This window comes from Rousettus aegyptiacus, unplaced genomic scaffold (assembly GCF_014176215.1).
Source record: "Rousettus aegyptiacus isolate mRouAeg1 unplaced genomic scaffold, mRouAeg1.p scaffold_m13_p_9, whole genome shotgun sequence".
Classification (NCBI taxonomy): Eukaryota; Metazoa; Chordata; class Mammalia; order Chiroptera; family Pteropodidae; genus Rousettus; species Rousettus aegyptiacus.
In genome coordinates this window covers 25,168,830-25,187,345 of record NW_023416312.1, presented here as the reverse complement: position 1 = coordinate 25,187,345, position 18,516 = coordinate 25,168,830, and the positions used below count along the sequence as shown (strand labels likewise).

Genomic DNA, 18,516 nt, shown 5'->3' with positions numbered 1-18,516 from the left:
ATGGAAAAAGCTGCTATAAATATTGATATGCAGGTTCTTGTGTGAATGTAAGTTTTTATTTTTCTGAGATAAATGCACAGGATTGTAATTGCTGGGTTGTTTGGTAGTTGCATCTTCAGTTTTTTTAAAAACTGCCAAACTCTTATCCAGAGTGGCTGTACCTTTTTACTAGCAATGTAGCAATGATCCAGTCTCCACATTCTCAGCAGCATTTTGTGGTGTCATTTTTTTAAATAAATCAATTTATTTAAACTAAACAAACAAACAAAAACCATTCTCATTCTCTCTTAAACTTGGTCCAATGGAGATTTTTTTTTGTCTCTGTTATACTACCCAAACCCCTCTTATCAAGATCACCAGTGACACCCAGATCGCCAAGTCTAATAGTCAATTCTCGGTTCTTATCTCAAATGACATCTCAGTAGCCTTTCAGGACACCAGACTCCTCTGATTTTCCTGTTTCCTTTGCTAGATTGTTCTCATTTTTCTGACCTCAAATATTGGTGGTGTGAACCAAGTCGCAAACCTTCTACCTAAGCAATTTAATTCATTACTTTGACTGTAAATGCTGTCTGTACGTTGTAGATCCCAAATTTATACCTCTAATCCCAGCCTTCCCTCTTCCATTTTATAAGCTCTCACACTCAATTTATGTAAAACCAAATTCTTGATCCCTCTTACAAACTCCTCCCCCTGTATTCCCAATTTCAGTAAATAGCATCTTCATTTTTGCTCTATTGTCCAAAACTAAAACCTAGTTGTCATACTTGACTTACCTCTTTCTCTCATTCGCCATATTCATTAGCATTTCCTGTCCGCTTTACCTTCAGAGTGTATCCTGAATTTGACTACTTTTTACCATCTCTGCTTCTGTCACTCTAAGCTAGTCCAAATTACAATTTTTCTTGCCCAAACAACTATAGAAGCCTTCTACCTGGTCTCCTTTCTTTCAGTCTTCTGCCCTGGCAATCTGTTCTCCATGCAAGTGCTCCTTTCAGAACCTAAAACTTATCATAATGTTCCCCTGTTCAGAACTTTCCAGTGGTTTCCTATCTCACTCAGCATACAATCTGGAGTTCTGACCCTGGCTTCAAGGCCTATCCTTTTCTAGGCTTGTCCACATACTGTGCCCCACACCAGAATCATGCTAGGGCTATTGCTTTCATCTTTGGGTTCATTGTCATCAATCTCTGTTTGAACCAACTTTCCCGATATCAGCCCCAACAAGGTCCCAGAAAGAGAGAGGTGCAGAAGACAACATCCTACAAATAAACTCTCATTGTAACCATGAAGCATGTGAATCGTAGGGAGCTTCAGTCAAGCAGCTACTCTGGAGTAGGCAGGATATCTTTGCCCTGGACTAGAGGCCAACCAAGTCGTCTCCTTTCCCCCTTCTCATTTCTCATCTCCCACTCCCACAGAGAGAAAGAGCAGCTCCAGAGAAAATGTATTCCCAGGGAGGAGCAAGGATCAATTGGAGTCATTAAATCTGACTTTTCATACTAAGGGGTGGAATGCATAAAGAAAAGAAAGAAGATGGTGGGAGGATGGATAAAGAAAGGACAATCAGCATCCCCTAAAGACCAAGATACAGTGTAGATAAAGTCAGAGATTTTCAGAAATATTCTGGCAAATATATATGTCAAATATATTTTCCCTTAAACAAATGTAAACTGTCATTCAAAGGAAGAGAATATTGCATGAAAAGACAGAAATTGTATGTCTTTCTTGAACATCCATGCTTCCTGAGTAATTCTTCTTTTAATTATTTAAAATTATAGTTGACATACAATATTATATTAGTTCCAGGTGTACAACATAGGGATTAGTATCTTGAGTAATTCTTAACACCATACCCTAATCTTAGAAGCAAATAATACCTGAAAAACACTGAATAGAACAGGTAAGTTTTTGGAGAAGTTAGCCAGAGATAAGAATAGGACAAATAATTCAAGCATCCAAAATAATTCAGATGTTTTTAATGTATTTTTATATTGTCATGTTACTGTTTTGTGTAGATTGAATTGTTCATATTCAATTAATCCTTATCTTTGTTTTTTTGTTGTTGTTTGTCTGTCTGTCTCATTTTCTTTTCAGCCTCACTGTGTTCTACTGGCCTCAAAGGAAAACTCAGCACCTGTTAAACTTGGAGGCTTTGGGGTAGCTATTCAATTAGGGGAGTCTGGACTTGTAGCTGGAGGTAAGAACACTTTTTAAAAAAATATATCATTCAAAACCTTGTCACTTTCAGGCTGGTATAAAACTTTCAAACTAAGTATTAGCCTACCTTCAGTGTTTTATACCTGTACCCCATTCCACCCAACCCTACCCCACTCCCCAAAAGTGCCATCCTATAGTCTTGAATTTAATAATTGTAGTCATAACTAGAATTTTAGTCCCTTAAGAATAAATTGTCTTTTTACTCTTTATATCCCCATCACTTAACAGAGAAGAGATTAAAGCAGTGTTAGAAGATGATATTTGAGGCAAAGTGACTTTTAAAGTTGAACTGAGCAAACGAAATCAAATCTAAAATGTGTGGATTAACCACTTTCAGGTTTACGTCTATGGCTAATTTTTAATTTCATACTGTTTTCCTCTTTCCATTGGTCAGAGTCCTGCTCAAGCCATAATCTGTGTGTTTAGGAAGAGCAAGCAGATGCGAATGCAGGCTGATTTTATTATTAGCCAAAGCAAAACATTAGAAAATTCCCATGTCAAAAAAACAAAGAAGAAAAGTTAAAATAGAAATTGTCTTCACCACTGTACAGAGGTGCATGCTAATTACAGATTCAAGTGTTTGGTTTTTTGTTTATTCCTTTGAATACACTCCAGCTCAGAATGCTGTCCTGATTTTAGTCCTGTTCCTCAGTTTTGCAAATTACTTAGTTGTCTGTTCTACAGACTATCAGTCTTTTAGTCATTGCTGTTTTCTATCTCCAAATATTGCCAGCCTTCACAAAGAGGAAAATTATGAAAAACGTCAACAGAACCTTTTTTAACTTGTTGTCTTTCAAAAATGTTTATATTAAGTTCAAATACCTGACAAATAATAAATATCAAAGTAATAATCTGTTACACAGGATATTTCATTTCATTTCATTTCATTCACTATTATTAAAACATCAAAGCGGTGTTAACACAGACCATCTTCTGAAAAATGAACCATGAGTCATAGTTGTATTCTTTGAATTGTTATTTCACTATATCGCCCTCTAAAATTAAATTGTATTTAAATTTTCTTCTAGTTTTGAATTTTCTTGCAGCTAATCATTTCCAATAATATGAGAAACCGCAAATTGAGTATAGTTTTAAAAACTAATTTTTTTCCTAATTCAAAACTTTTCATCTGTGATTAGAAAACTGACCAAAGGGTCAGGGAATAAAGCATGGTTTAATCATAGAATCATTGAATCTCAGGATTCAAAAGGGCCTTAACTTCTCCAGTTTTAGAACTAATGATTGAATTCCTTCATAAAATTCCCAGCAAAAGGTTGAGCTTTAGTTTAATTCCTCAGATAGCAAAGAACTCACTATGTCCCAGGACAGTTTATTCTATGTTTGGAAAGCTCCTTAAATATTGAAACATTCATCCTTGCATTGAATAGAAGTCTATCTTCCTGTAACTTCTGCCCAGAAGTCCTCATTCAGATTTTTGTAGCCACCCTGAACAGTTTTAATCCTTCCACATGATAGCCATTCAGATGTTTGAAGACAGCTGTCATTTTCCCTAAAGTCTTGTCCAAGTTAACTTGTCTAGGTTAATTTAAGCATTCCCCATATAAACTGGTTCAGAATCTTTTCACTATGCATGAAGTATGGAGCCAGAACTAAACACAACTACAGGTACGGTCCAGCACACAAGAGGTTCGGGTTATCACTTCTGTTGCTTTGGGTCTTAATTTCTACCAGGCTCCCCAAGTTGCATTAGATTTTTGGACAACCACATAACACCGCTGGCTCATATTAATTTTGCAATCGACTACAAATCCTATGTTGTTTTTTTAAAACAAATGTTGCTGTAAAACTAACATTCAAATCTGGTGTTTAAACGGATCATTCCTGTTAAGACTATACAGTTAAATGATTTCTGATGATTACATTCCCAAGGTTGATAGGATAAAATGAAATGAAACCAATTCATTTTATCTGTTACATACTAACCACAGATAATGACTTCATTTCTTTATTGTACATCTTGATTGAAGGGAAAAACAGATTCATTAGATTTACCTTAACATTTTCTGCATGTTAACCTATTTTCCAAAAGTCTATGAAACTTTCCCCTTAATTACATATTTTTAAACCTGATTTTGAACCAACAATGTATGAGCTATGCAAAATTTTTTTTCTTAGTATTTCTAGAATTAAAATACTTATTGATGGCGAAAATATTTTCATCTTTTAACTTTTCCCTACAGTCTTAAAATAACTACTTCAAGCATTACAATGACTTTCAAAAACAATATATGTTGTTTAAGGTACTTTTGAAATTGTTGCTAATATTTATCAGTTAATTTGCTAATATTTGACAGAAAGCTATTTTCCTATCAGTTGGAATCTTTGATCACTCAGTCTTCCAAATAGAAAGGAATTCTCTATATATTCCATATAGTAAAGACCACTTACATATGTTTACACTTCCCCTACTGAAACTCAGCTACCTGGAAAATTCACTTATCCAAAAGATAACTAGGAACCTAGAAAATCATAATAGCAGCAAGACTTTTCCTGCCTTTAAAACCCACTGATGGTCTCTCAGGTGAGCTAAAGACACTCTCTCTGAGGCTGACATGCTCCCATTTTTCATATTCCTTTATACCTTGTACCTGCTGTTTCCCTTGGTTGGAATGCCTTTTGCTATTTTATCTATCTAGTTAACTCTTACTGTTCTTGAATCCTGAGCCAACAATCATCTCATCTTAAAAGCAGGCTGAACTTCACCATCCTGAATTAGGTAACCTACTCCTTCTCTTCCATATTACCATAACTGAGTTACATTCTTCCATGTAGCATTTGATATCAAAAGCTTGGCTTTGTCAAGGTCCAGAGGGACTGTGGCTTATCCCTCTGTATGTCCACAGCACCTACTATGGTGTCTAGGACCTAGCAGGTACTTAGAAATTGTTATTAAATGAAAGATGCTGGTTTCTTGTTAGTTTCCAGTTAATAGCAGATCTTATGCAACAAATTATGAGGCTGGAGTAAACATAGTGAGAGAAAGAAAATGAATGCTGATCAGATACCAAAACTGGGAAAGCACAGCAGCCTTTTAATAGTGAAGAAATCAACCCTTGCATACCTCTGAAGTTCCTGGAAGTGTTTCCTGTTCTATAACATAGTTCTTTAATTGATACCCACAATAATAATTCAATCCACAAAGAGTCATCAAGAAAAGTTTAAATTGTGTGCAGCATCTTGTATAAAAGAAGTCAAGAAATTACAGGAAGGTAGCCATCCAAAAGTATTAAAGTAAAAAGGTTTAGGTGTATGAAGATCTTATAGTACTGAATGTGTAACTATTTAAACAGAACCATTCCCTCCCTTGGGTTCTAGGTAATAAGATTTTATTATATTATCAGAAAACAAAATATTTAAATATATATCTGATGTATGTCATATACATTGACATTTAATATCAGTAATTGGCTTCCTGTTCTTAGCATTTTTGTGATCAGTCATGAAAATCAAGTGACCACAAGAAGGAATAGTTAAGAGATCACAAACAGAGAGTTTGGGGAGATTAGTGTATGTTAAAGGTTAACTCTGGTCCTTTTACATTCTGCCAATCTACACAAAATAAAAAATGTCATTCTTATACTTTCTACCATGGTCCTTCCTTATATCGTCATTGGGCAAATTGTTGAACCAAAAGACATGCATATTCCTCAAGGATAAACACTAATTCTCCACATCAAGGTAGTCTTCAATCCAGATAAATGGAGAGAACCTCCTTAGCATGGCTCGAGTTGGCCATGGTGGCTCTGACTAATTTCAAAGTGAGGACCTCACTTTGAGTTGCTTGGCCCATTCTTGTATGAGAAGTGGTAGAAAGTAAGTTGAGTTTCAAAGCATAATGCCAACTGTTGGCAGGTACCCCGATCTCTTGTCCTGGTCTTCCCTATTCATGCCACTGTTGTCCATTGGAACACGGTGAATCTCCAATTGTCCCACCCTATCCAGGCTGTTAACGAGGTAGGAGGCTTAGATTTCAGTGCTTCAGCTTCTTTATGTTACTTGAGGAAGCAAAATAGGGCAATATAGAAATAAAAATATTTCCTTTTAACCAGTAGTTTTCACTGATCTACTATACATTTTACATGAAAATATTTTCACTTTCTGAACCCTGAACTTAATCTCTTATATTATGAGGGAGAGAGGGGAACCATAATGATCCGAAGCAAGGGTACATCCCTAGTATACAAACTAAGAGCTGCTTTATCCATCTTCATCCCAGCTGAGCTCGACAAGCACTAATAGGACTTTATGATACAATCTCTCTCTCTCTCTCTCTCTCTCTCTCTCTCTCTCTCTCTCTCTCTCCCCCTCCCTCCCTCCCTCCCTCCCTCCCTCCCTCTCCCCCTCTCCCTCCCTCTCTCTCTCTCGATTAAGGGATCTCTGAGATTTCTTTCAACTCTGAACCACAGCTCTGAGCTCTAGATGAAGTATTATGAAATATTCAAAGTAAAAGTGATCTTAGAGTCAGTATGATGAGAGAGAGAAAGGAGAAAAGGAAGAAAGGAGGAGACTGGGCCTCCATACAGCTAGAAGAGCTGCCAAGTCTGGTGGGCAGTGCCCCCTCCCACAATAATTCCCTACAGGGTATAAGCCTTTCATTCTACAGTAGAAGAAAGGACTCCCTTTGGGATACTGAATTAAAAATGGTTACTAGTATGCAAATAACTGTTATCAGATTCTTTCTTGAAAGCTAGCTTTGATAGGAAAAAAAGAAAAATCTTTAAAGAAGATGGAAGTCAAAAAGGATTGAATGGGAGGAGTGCTATGACTTTGCTTTATGTCATATACTTAACTCTTATCCTCTTCCAATGTTAACATCAGGAGGAAGCTTTAAAATCCTATTATAACAAAATATTAATCGTTGTTAATTGCTAGCCAAGTCAACTGATCAAACTCACATTCCCAATAAAAGTTCTCATCATTAGGTTTAATTTGAGAATTTCCATTTGGCAGTCAAAGTAATCCTTTTCGCCACAGAGTTTTTTTCTCACTCCTGCTCCACCCATCCCTTTCCTGCCCCTGTCCAGGGCAGGCCCTCCCAGTTCTTTCCTGAGCAGCTACAGACTCTGCCTGCTGACTTTTACCTGCCTCTGCTCTATATTTTTAGTGATTTTTTAAACGTGAAAATTAGAAAATTTAGACAACTTCTTCATGAAACAAGAAATTGGTAAACACTATGTATCCTGCTGAATTCAATAGAAAGTACCAGTTTTAGAAAACAAATTACCTATCCTTGGCTCTATTTTCAAGAGGTGATTAGATAGATAATGTATTGCAAGCTTGATTTTATGGAGGATGGGAGAAGTGGTAAGAGAATATTTATATTTTTAAACTTTTCATTCAGACTGTTATTGTTCTTTTATTTTGTCTTCAAATGGGGGGGGGAAGCCCATTTTATGTTAACATTTTTTTCCTTGATATTTTACATGTAGGACGTGTTGGAACACCTCATTTTATGGCCCCAGAAGTTGTCAAAAGAGAGCCTTATGGAAAACCTGTAGATGTCTGGGGTTGTGGTGTGATTCTTTTTATCCTGCTAAGTGGTTGTTTGCCTTTTTATGGAACCAAGGAAAGATTGTTTGAAGGCATTATTAAAGGGAAATATAAGGTAACATATTATGAATGTTTTACTTTTTCCATTGAGATTAAATTATTCAGAAAAAATGTGCTTTGAAATATCTGTCATTGGATTGCTTATTGATTATCACATAGTTACCAAGACAGAGAAAAGTTCTTTGCTTACATCACTGGCCTTGGTAGGCAGCATAAGCCCCAAGTAAATTGGAGTTGCTATCAGCTAAACTGTCATCTAGGGGGAAGAGAAGAGACTGGCTTTAAAACAACCATTGACTTGCCCCTCCTTCCCTTCTCCTTCCCCCTGTGCTGCAGCTAAAGTTATCCTCTGTGTTCAGGCTAGAAAACAGGGACCCTAATACTCTTTGATACAGTGTAAAAACCAGAGACCACACTGATGCGCCCCCTTCCCCTCACATGCAAGATGACAATTTGAGTCGTAGGCCCTCAGATTCACAAACCATACTACAAATCAATATATTTTTATAATATATTCTTATAAAACTGCTTGTTTAGCTAGGCAAAAATGACCTACTGATTTCAAATAAAATTCTAGTTCAGGGAAAGAATTTGGAATGATCCTTAGAATTTATTGTGAAAGAATTTGACCTTTAATTTTACCCTGAGTAAGGTGTTCATGACAAACCTGAGCCCGGATTTAAAAGCAGCCATTTGCTGTCTAGTGACCAAATCCATTTATTCAAGCTAAGCTGGAAAATGAACTTCTTTGGCCTTTTTTTGCATAACTTGAGAAAAGTGCTTGATTTTAAAAGCTTTTTGCTTAATTTGTAAAGTTAAAATGGAAATTTCACCTAGGTAATTTTAGTAATTCTTCATCTTTATTTTATATTTAATGCGATGGTTTTCTGGTTGAATTTTGCCAAGTGAAATTACAAATACTAACATATGAAAATAAACACAATTAGTAACATATCAGTAAAATAATAATACTAGCAATGATGATAGCTAACTCATACATAGCACTTACTTTGTACCAGGAATAGTTCTAAGCACTTACATTAACTCATTTTATCCTCACAGCGACTTATGACGTAGGTACCATATAATAAAATCTCCCATCTGCCTTTTTGAATTATAAGCATTTACTAATAATGGAATTCTTCCTTTGTGTTTATTCAGTTGCTAACTTCCTTGTTTCCAAGACAATGTGCTTCATTCCAACAGCTTCTGGTATTTCATTTTGTCTATATTTAAAGCATTGAATAGTTATTTTTGTTTCTTTGTAAGAAACTTGAACTGTTCACGCATGTCCAAAAATTGAATTAATGTAAAATTCCCTATTCTTAATATTATAGTAAGTCAGATGGATAGTGGCAGCTCTATCACAATTTCTATACTCAGAGGTTTGAAGCTTTGAGGTTAAAAACTTATTTATTTACTCTTTTACTTAGCTAACCTCACCTCTTGCTCATATTCATGGCTCTTACAAAAGCCTCAGGTTTCAAACAAAAACAGTAGAGACAGGAGTATAATGAACTTCCAGCTTCAATACTTATCAACATACCCACCATCTTGTTTTATCCATATTCCACATACTACTAAATTATTTTCAAGCAGATCTCCAAAATATTTCATCACCCTGGTGGTTCTTAACAGAAGAACTGTTAACAAAACCCTTGATCCCTATGGGTGTTTTTTCAAGAAAATTTTGATGACATCTTTTAAATGTAGTACATTTAAATTGTCATAGTTTATAGATGACTACTGGTCTTAAATGATTTTAATTTAACTTTTTATTCTCATTTGCTAGCTTACTTGAGTTTATCTTTTGAAGTAGATGCAAGAGAATGCTATTTAACTGGAGTATGTACTAACATTTAATTTCAATTAACTTTTTTATAAAGACCAGAAATATATTTTCCAAAGTATATAAAAGATACAGTAGTATCATCTTATATCATTGTTATAGGTAGCCAGATGGTATCTACATAGCCGAAGTCTGAGTTGCCTGGCTTTTGGATTTAAATAAGTAACTGTTTTTATAGCCTTGTTTTGTTCGTTCTTCTAAACTCGACCTCCCAAATTAATTTTAGCTACTCTTCTCAGCCAAAGGAAGAGAAAACCCTAGTTTGAGTTCCCTCATGAAGAGAACAGTGGAGTATACTTCTCAACTTTTACTCACGTCAGAAACCCTACCACCACTGTCAGAGGATTTTTCATCCCCTTTTCTGAAGACCAATTATTCCGACTTTAAAGAGTACATCAACTCTAGAGTGTGGAAGAGGGAACAAGCTGTCTAAGCCCCCTCTAATCACTCACCTCCTTATTTCAAACTGGGCCATTGATCACAATTTCAGTCAGATGACAATATTGCAGAAGTTTCATGGCATTTATTTTAATGGGCTTTGACAAACAGAAGTTACAATCGTGTGGAATTCTGCCTGTTAGAAAAAGAAAATGGAACCCTTTCTAATTTTAAGAGCTATCCCTAACATGGAGACTTTTTCCACTCCCCATCTACAAGTACAAAGCCTCACATTAGCCAGAATGAAGTCTCTAAATGCTAACCCTTGGCCAAATTGTAATGATTCATATGTACTGTGATGCATGTTGTGATTTCATTTGGCTTTAAATTGTTGTGGACTTCATTCTTCATCTTCCTCCCTTAGAAGGTGACAGGTTTCTGCCAGTTAAAGCAATGGCATTGCTTAAAACTCCTAGCACCAGGATGCTTACTTAAACTTACCAATCAGTCGACTTCCTGATATTAAATAGGGAATGAGACCCTACTCCACCTCCATCTTTCTGTCCACACTTGCCTTCCCAACCCCAAGCCCAAAGCGTTCCTTTGCATTTCTTTTTTTCTGATTCCTGGTCTCAGACCTTACCCCTTTTCCCAGGAGCCTTCTAGTTCTTTTTTCTCATAGCCTTTCTCATGAGTCCTGTATCTTTTAAAGAACCCATAATTTTTTCTGTTTGACTTTAGTCAATTTATCTTGTAGCTTAGTTGTTTCTAAGAGAGATAAAAGTAACTAAATTAAAAGCAATATAGAAGTGATTTGGTTACTTTGTAGTAGAACTTATGATAATAGTATCTTTTTCCTAAATACTGAAACTGATATACAGTGACCAAAATATTTTATTAATAACTTTGCATAGCTTCACAATTACTGTTAATCCCAAATTTTAAAACAAAAATATTAAAAATATTTTTTTTAATTTTTTATCTTTAAATTTTCTTTTAGTCCTTTCTAAGTCAAACTACTCTCTAATCTCTTTAGCTAAGGTAGAAACAGGAATCATGCACATTCTACTTTTCAGTTATTAAAAATATAGCTTATGTAACAACATGAATATTTACTGATGCAAACATCTCATATAATGAGCAACACCAAAAAAATTACATTTGTCCTCTTCTTCCTTAGAAAACAAACCTTTAGAATCAGATTTCTGTTCTTTGCGCTAAGAATTTCATTGATATTGAAACAGTATAGGAATATTAAATAACAATGAATGCTAACTTATCACTGAAAATAACTATGTCATTTTCCTTTCCTCCTCTTCAGATGAATCCAAGGCAGTGGAGCCATATCTCTGAAAGTGCCAAAGACCTAGTGCGTCGCATGCTGATGCTGGATCCAGCTGAAAGGATCACTGTTTATGAAGCGCTGAATCACCCTTGGCTTAAGGTACATGAGCTCATAGGTAGCCTCCTACACTTTGTTTGAACACTTCAGTGACCAGAATGTATTGCTCTCTAAGGAGGCCCTTTCCACATTATCATTTTTCTGGGCATTTTTCGTTACAGTTTTGTTCATCCAGTTGGCTCTTTCTGCACATCCTCTATAAATATCTGAGTTGAGGGTATACCATTTGAGTGACATTCTGCTATGAGACAGAGGGTACAAAAGTGGATTGAGACAGAATATGTCAGGAAGGAAGGCCCATTTGTTCTCTACCAACACATGTGCCAAAGTTGTTCAATATGAATAATTGAAATAGTACTGTGTTATAATAAATTTTCTTTATTTGGGGTGTGACCATGTACTTTAAAGCATTTTTACTTCACAGATACAGATATGGATTTATTGTCTTAGGAAAAAGGCAGATTTTAAAAAATTATTTTTATATCCTATCTTGCCAGGGAGTATTAAGGAAAATCACAAGCTGGGACTTCAATTAAACAGTACTGTTTGATGGCAACATTATGTAGGTCGATAATTTCAGGAAATGCTCACTTTACAGATGAGAAAACTAAGTCTCTGAGAGGTTAAGAACCTTGCCACAAGTCACAGAAGTTGGCAAGGGTGAAACCATGGTTTTAATTCTGCCTATACATGAGATCCTGCCCCTTTCACTTACTTAAGGACATTACTCCAGCTGTTTTCTCCTTTCATGCATGATCAGTTTCCTATCTCTGTTGAATCTAGGATAATATGATTTATTTTTATTATACACACACACACACACACACCTCCTAACCCTACAACTTTCTCTAGCTTTTATCACTATTTTCTGCTCCCCTTGACAGCAAAATCTTATAGAGTTGTCTGTACTCACTTTCTCCAGTTTCTACCATCCCTTCTTCTTAAAACACTCCAATGGATTGCAATCCTACCAACTCCACTGACATTAGTCTATTCACTAATGACCTTCACACTACTCAAGTCCAGTGGTCAAATCTCAGGTTTTTTCCCTCTTGGCATCTCAACAACAGTAGACATCCATCCTCCTGAAACACTGTCTTCTCTTGGCTTCGGGACACCTCACTCCCCAGTTTCCCTGCTGCCTCTGTGCCTGCTCCTTCTCAGATCATGCTGATTCTTCTTCATCTTACCCACCTCTTCACATTGCATTGCCATAGGCATCCATTCTTACTCCTCTTTTTCTCTACACTCAGGCCCTTGGAGACCTTATCTAGTTTTAATGACTTTAAATGCTGTCTGCACAGCAATGACTCCTGAATTTATACCTTCAGGCCAGGCCTCTTCCTGATATAGTCGTTCTTAATCTAATATATAGTTTTGCTCCCTCATACCTCTCTGATTTCACCCTTACTGTCCTCTTCTCTCACTCTGTTCCCCTCATATTGGCCTCCTTGCTGTTCCCCTGACAGTAGGCACATTCTTGCCTCGGCACTCCTGTGTTAGTCAAGCCCTTTCCCTAGAACACGCTTCCTCCAGATATCTTCACAGCTTCTTCCCTCACCATCTTCAGGTCTTTGCTTAAGTATCAACTTCTTAGTAAGCTCTTTCCTGAGCACCCAATTTAAAATTTGGGAGAAAGAATGACCCCTTCCATCAGTATTCCCTGTCCCCCTCCCCTGCCTTAGTTTTCTGTATAGCATTTGTCACCATAAGACAGACTTATATTGTATTTATTTGTTGTCATATTTATCCCCATAAAATATAAGCTGCATAAGGGTGAGAATTTGAGGCTATTGATTCATTTCTGTCTAGCACCCTAGAAAGTATCAAGTATATAGTAGGTGCTCAATAAATATTAGGTAAGGATTTAATACATGAACAAATGGATGTTCATTATATTATATCATGCTATATCCCAAGAGATTATACAAAACAATAAATATATTAAAGCATAGATTAATAATGTATCTTAGTAATATTGACATCAATAATAATATTACAGAACAGTTTTGACATTCCAATGGATCTTGTTATCCTTAAGAATATTACTTCTCAAATATTACTTCTCAAACCCTCTGATACTCAGTTTTAGGTACTGTTGACTTGAAATATCCAGTTCTACTTATTTTTGATTTCTCCCAGAAAAGAGTAGGTATAGTTCTTAAATACTTTCTTAGTATAGGCATACCTTGTTTTATGGCTCTTTGCCTTATTGTACTTCACAGATACTGCATTTTTTTAGAAATTGAAGGTAAGACCCTCCACCAGCAAAAAGATTATGACTTGCTAAAAGCTCAGATGATGGTTAGCATTTGTTAGCAATGAAGTATTTTTAATTAGGGTATACACGGTGTTTTTTTCACACGTAATGCTGTTATTGCACACTTAATAGACTACTACAGTATAGTACAAACATAACTTTTATATCCACCAGGAAGCCAAAAAATTCACATGACTTGCTTTATTCTGGTGGTCCGAAACCAAACCCACAATATCTCCCAGAAATGAACAGTGTAAGGGGTGTTCCTATTTCTCCTTTGCCTTTCTCATTTCTCCATAATGGGGATCTTTTGTCCATTAAAAGCTAGTTTAAATGCCAAATAATAATGGCAGTCATATTAGTTATTGTTAAGATCATTTAGAAAATTTGGCTTTCATTATCATGCTTATCTTGGCTAATAACATATTTATTTTTGGAAACCCTTGTCCCTGTGATGATTTTAGTTCTCATTCTCAGTATTCTGAAATTAATACATAATATAGATTTCTGGCATTAGAATAACTTAAATGAAAAAGGTCCACTGTTTGATCTCAGTGTCATGCGCCATGTTTGAACTACAATTTACCTTCATTGCTTATGTGTCATCTGCCGATGGAAGAATTCAATGAAAATGTTATATAGCTGATGAGAACAGACTTGCTACATTTAAATACTTGTCCATATATATTTGTAAATCATTGTTCTGGATGTGGTGGTATTAATTTAGTAATGGTTAAAATTTAAGCTCTGGTTTAAATATGAAAAACTCTTGCAAAGTGAAGAAATATTATGAAAATCCTTATGATGAAAATTCTTGTAGTGAAGAGTACCCGAAGTCATAATACCATTTTTTTGTGTCCAAAAAAAAAAACCTACAAAAAAACAAGAACTATTTCTTTGGTGAAAAAAAAATGATGTCCTACTCAGTCATTTCATATCAAAACAGAATTTGAGTAAATAGACCAAGTAATATATGAATGTCTTATGATTGTTAAGTCATACCTGTGTCAATGTCTTTAACTATTTAAATTAGTGATGCTCATTGTGAATATTCATTCCAAGAAAAGTAAGACCAACTAAAATTTTACTTTCCTCATAGATAATTGAGCTCTTTTTATACCTTTCTAGCCTTAATATGTAGACCCTAAAGTATATTACTGTACTAAAACACAAAAAGGGTATTTCCGTCAGGCTAATCAGTTTGAATTTTGGAAAAATTAATCAACAAACCAATTAAATGTGTATTCAGCAGCTACTGCATACAGGGAGAATGAATCAAGTACTTCATTAAAGTGCAAGGCACATGCAATAAAAACTTTTCTAAAGTTATATGACATTACTATTACATTCAGGTAGGACTAGTTAGTCCAGAAAAATTTGTTTTTATTATTTTGTCTCATTTAGATTGCCTTAGGGTTCTGTTATTGTTTACTTACTTTCTAGTAAGAGATACCTTAATAAATTTTTTTTTAATCTCACAATTTTATCTGCTTAGAAAATATCAGAAGTCATAACTTAGGCATAATTTTATAAACAAACATTTTTTTACTGTGTCCTTATCTCTCTCTACACTTAATTTTAGTGAATGGTGAGCAGAAAAGGTGTTTGATGGAAATAGAGTTCACAGTCTGCTATGTACTAAACTCCCAATCTGTGAGAGAAAGGCATAGTCAAGCTGTGAAATGGATTTTCAAATGATACTAATATAACAAAAACACAGAAAGATAACCTCAAAGAGTCATACATGAGAAGCATCACACAAGAATACAGAAGTACCAGCTCAGGAAGACTAATGAGGAGTATGAGAGATCACTGTAGACTGGAGCTGCAGGGAAGGCTGCACGTGTTACTGGGACTGAAGGGTGGGGGGCCTACACTCCACATAGGAAGTACAGGGGAGCACAGGCAAAGCATTATAAAATGTCCAGGGCATATGGGGGTGGGGGCAGAAAGTAAACTAGTATAATACGGTAGTCCCCAGATATTTAGAGGGATATGTTCCAAGACCCTCAGTGGATGCCTGAAACAGCAGATAGTACCAAATCCTAGATATACTATGTTTTTACCTATACATACATACCTATACTAAAGTTTAATTTGTAAATTAAGCACAATAAGAGATTAAAAACAATAGTTATAAAATAGAACAATTTATCTGATGACCAAGACAGCTGCTAATTAGTCAATTAGCAGCCGTATACAGGTGTGGATGCCCTGAACAAAGGGATGATTCACATCCGGATGGAACAGAATGAGACAGTGTGAGATTTCATCACGCTACTCAGAATGGCACGCAATTTAAAATGTATAAATTGTTTATTTCTGAAATTTTTCATTTAATATTTTCAGACTATGATTGACCATGGATAACTGAAACCATGGAAAATGGAATGGTGGATAAAGGGGACTACTGTACAAACATCAGTTCTTTGAAGATTGCAGCAGTAGTAGACTGGAAATTTTGGTTTGAAGGAAGAATATATGCATCCTAGAATGCCAAATTAAGTACTTTGGCTATCAGAATGTAGAGAGTAAAAAGTTACTGCAAGCTTTTGAACAATGATAGAGTGCAAGCAGCATGCTCATTTAATTGCTTTGGACACTGTGTGCAGATGCTTTGCCTGTTGGATGCAAGCCATAGAGTCAAAGAAATCCTATAGAAGCTATGGCTGTCCAGTCAGGTGACAGGGGCCTGTCCAGGGAGTAAAAGTGAGAGTGGAAAAGAAATACCTAGACCAAGAGTTTTTAAGGAAGGAAAAACTCCCTTGATGGGGCTCAGTGAGTGATTCAAGGTATTTAGAATTAGGAAACCCATAGGAATGTTAAACATGTAGAGTGGAAGTTATGTGTTTTAAACTTTTTATTTTGAAATAATTTTAGACTCACATAGAAGTGGCAAAAATACTGCAGAGTTCCTATGTATTCTTCACCACTCTTCCCCCTAATGATAACATATAACTATAACAATTATCAAAACCAAGAAGTCAACATTGGAGCAGTACTATTAATCACGGGCCTTATTTGAATTTCATCAGTTTTACATGTATTTTGTGTGTGTATATAGTTCTGTGAAATTTTATCACATGTATAGAATTGAATAACCACCACTATAATCCAGATACAGAACTGTTCTGTCACCCATCATGCTACTCCTTAATAATAATATCTTCCTAGATATACTAACCCCTACTAACTACCGATCCATTGTTCATCACTATATTTTTTGTCCTTTCGAAGGTGTAATATAAATGGAATTAAACAGCATATAACTTTAGTAAAAACACTTCTGTGTGGTTCTCCTTTACTCTCACACTATTACCACACTTACAACACTTCTGACACCAAATGTGTGGGCTTTTTCACACACCAAGTAATTCTTCAGACACCAGCGAATTATCCTACACTTAAATTCAATTCTGACACTGCCTGGAGTTAATGCAGACTCCACAGACTAAGGGCTCAGTCCCATGAGACTACCCCCTACTTCAGATGCCATTGTCAAGTAGTAGGTCCCCAGGTTACTCGCTACTTTTATCCAACTTGGCTATGAATTGGAGATTTCCATGACGCCTCTTTCCTTGGATTTGATTATTTGCTAGAACAACTCACAGAACTAAGGGAAACACTTTATATTAATTAAAGATCACTAAGCATAACATAATTAAAGTTTATAATCCATAATCATAACAGCAAACCATTAAAAGATTCCATTGCTCATTCTGAAATAGTAATTTTATCCTTTTCTCTGTTAGTTAATTATTTGATAAATTCTCATATCTTCTGTATGGGTGAACCTGTTTTGGCTCAGTGCAGGGAAAGGAGGTTAAGTCCTAAAATAATGAAATCATTTCCAAGATGTTTAGCATATAGAATCCAGCAGAGATGAAACTTGTAGTCATTTTGACATTGTGTTGTATGTAAACTCAAGAAAAATATAATTTTGCTCTCCGGTGGACCTCTTGTTACTTTTAATCATTAATATAGAAAATAAATGTTGAAGTGTTTGTGTTTGTTTCTCAGGAATTTTCACTGATAATGTGAAATTTTGACAAGGCTAACTGTAAATTCTTCATTTACATTCAAAAATAAATTTGTAAGTATATGATACCAAAACAATGATTTTAGAAGTGGCTCATATCTGAACAAGAATTTTAGTTACAAACTAATAAGAGTATCACCTTGAACTTAATTTACAAACAGTATAGAATATAAATTGAAGAATGTAAGAGGCCCACTTTACTCTATACGAATTAATCTTCATCTGGTATAATTCATCTTGTTTTTTCAACTATGTAGTAGGATAAAAATGATGTGTGTCTCACAGGATTGCTGTGAGGAATAAGTAATATAAGCACATAAAGCACTGCAACAGTGCTTGGCACATAATGAGCCCTCAGTAAATACTAGCTGTGATGATGACAATTATGTCCAGTTTGAACCATAACTTTCGAGATAACTAATGTGTAGCATTATTCTACTATCTTGTATAGTTGTTTTAAAGAATAAATGGACTAATGCCTGTGAAAATCCTAAATTCAGTGCCTGGTGCACAGTTAAGTACTACCTTAATACATAATGCCTTCTAAACGTTTATGGCCCCTCAAAAAATTTTTCCCAGCACAAACTTCTCTCCTGAATTTCAGGCTTATTTGTCCAAGTACCTACTTGAATCTCTTCTTGAACTTTAGGTATCTCAAGTATAACATTTCTAAAACTAAAGTCCTGATCTCTCCCCCATCTTACCATCTTCCCCCTAAAAACCTATTCTGTCTGCAGCCTTCCCCATCTCAACGGGTGTCAGACTTCCAGTTGCTCACACTGAAAACCTTGGTGTTG

General features: G+C 35.5%; 1 protein-coding gene across 9 annotated transcripts in view; it reads left to right on the top strand.

The window, feature by feature from the left end:
• Positions 1-18,516, top strand: part of CASK (calcium/calmodulin dependent serine protein kinase) — a 365,515-nt gene that overhangs the window by 235,601 nt on the left and 111,398 nt on the right. For all 9 annotated transcript variants that reach the window (XM_016156554.2, XM_036226931.1, XM_016156547.2 and 6 more), the window contains exons 6-8: positions 2,098-2,200; positions 7,671-7,846; positions 11,340-11,462. In XM_016156554.2, the coding sequence (XP_016012040.1) occupies positions 2,098-2,200; positions 7,671-7,846; positions 11,340-11,462 (402 nt within the window). The remainder of the gene's footprint in view (positions 1-2,097; positions 2,201-7,670; positions 7,847-11,339; positions 11,463-18,516) is intronic.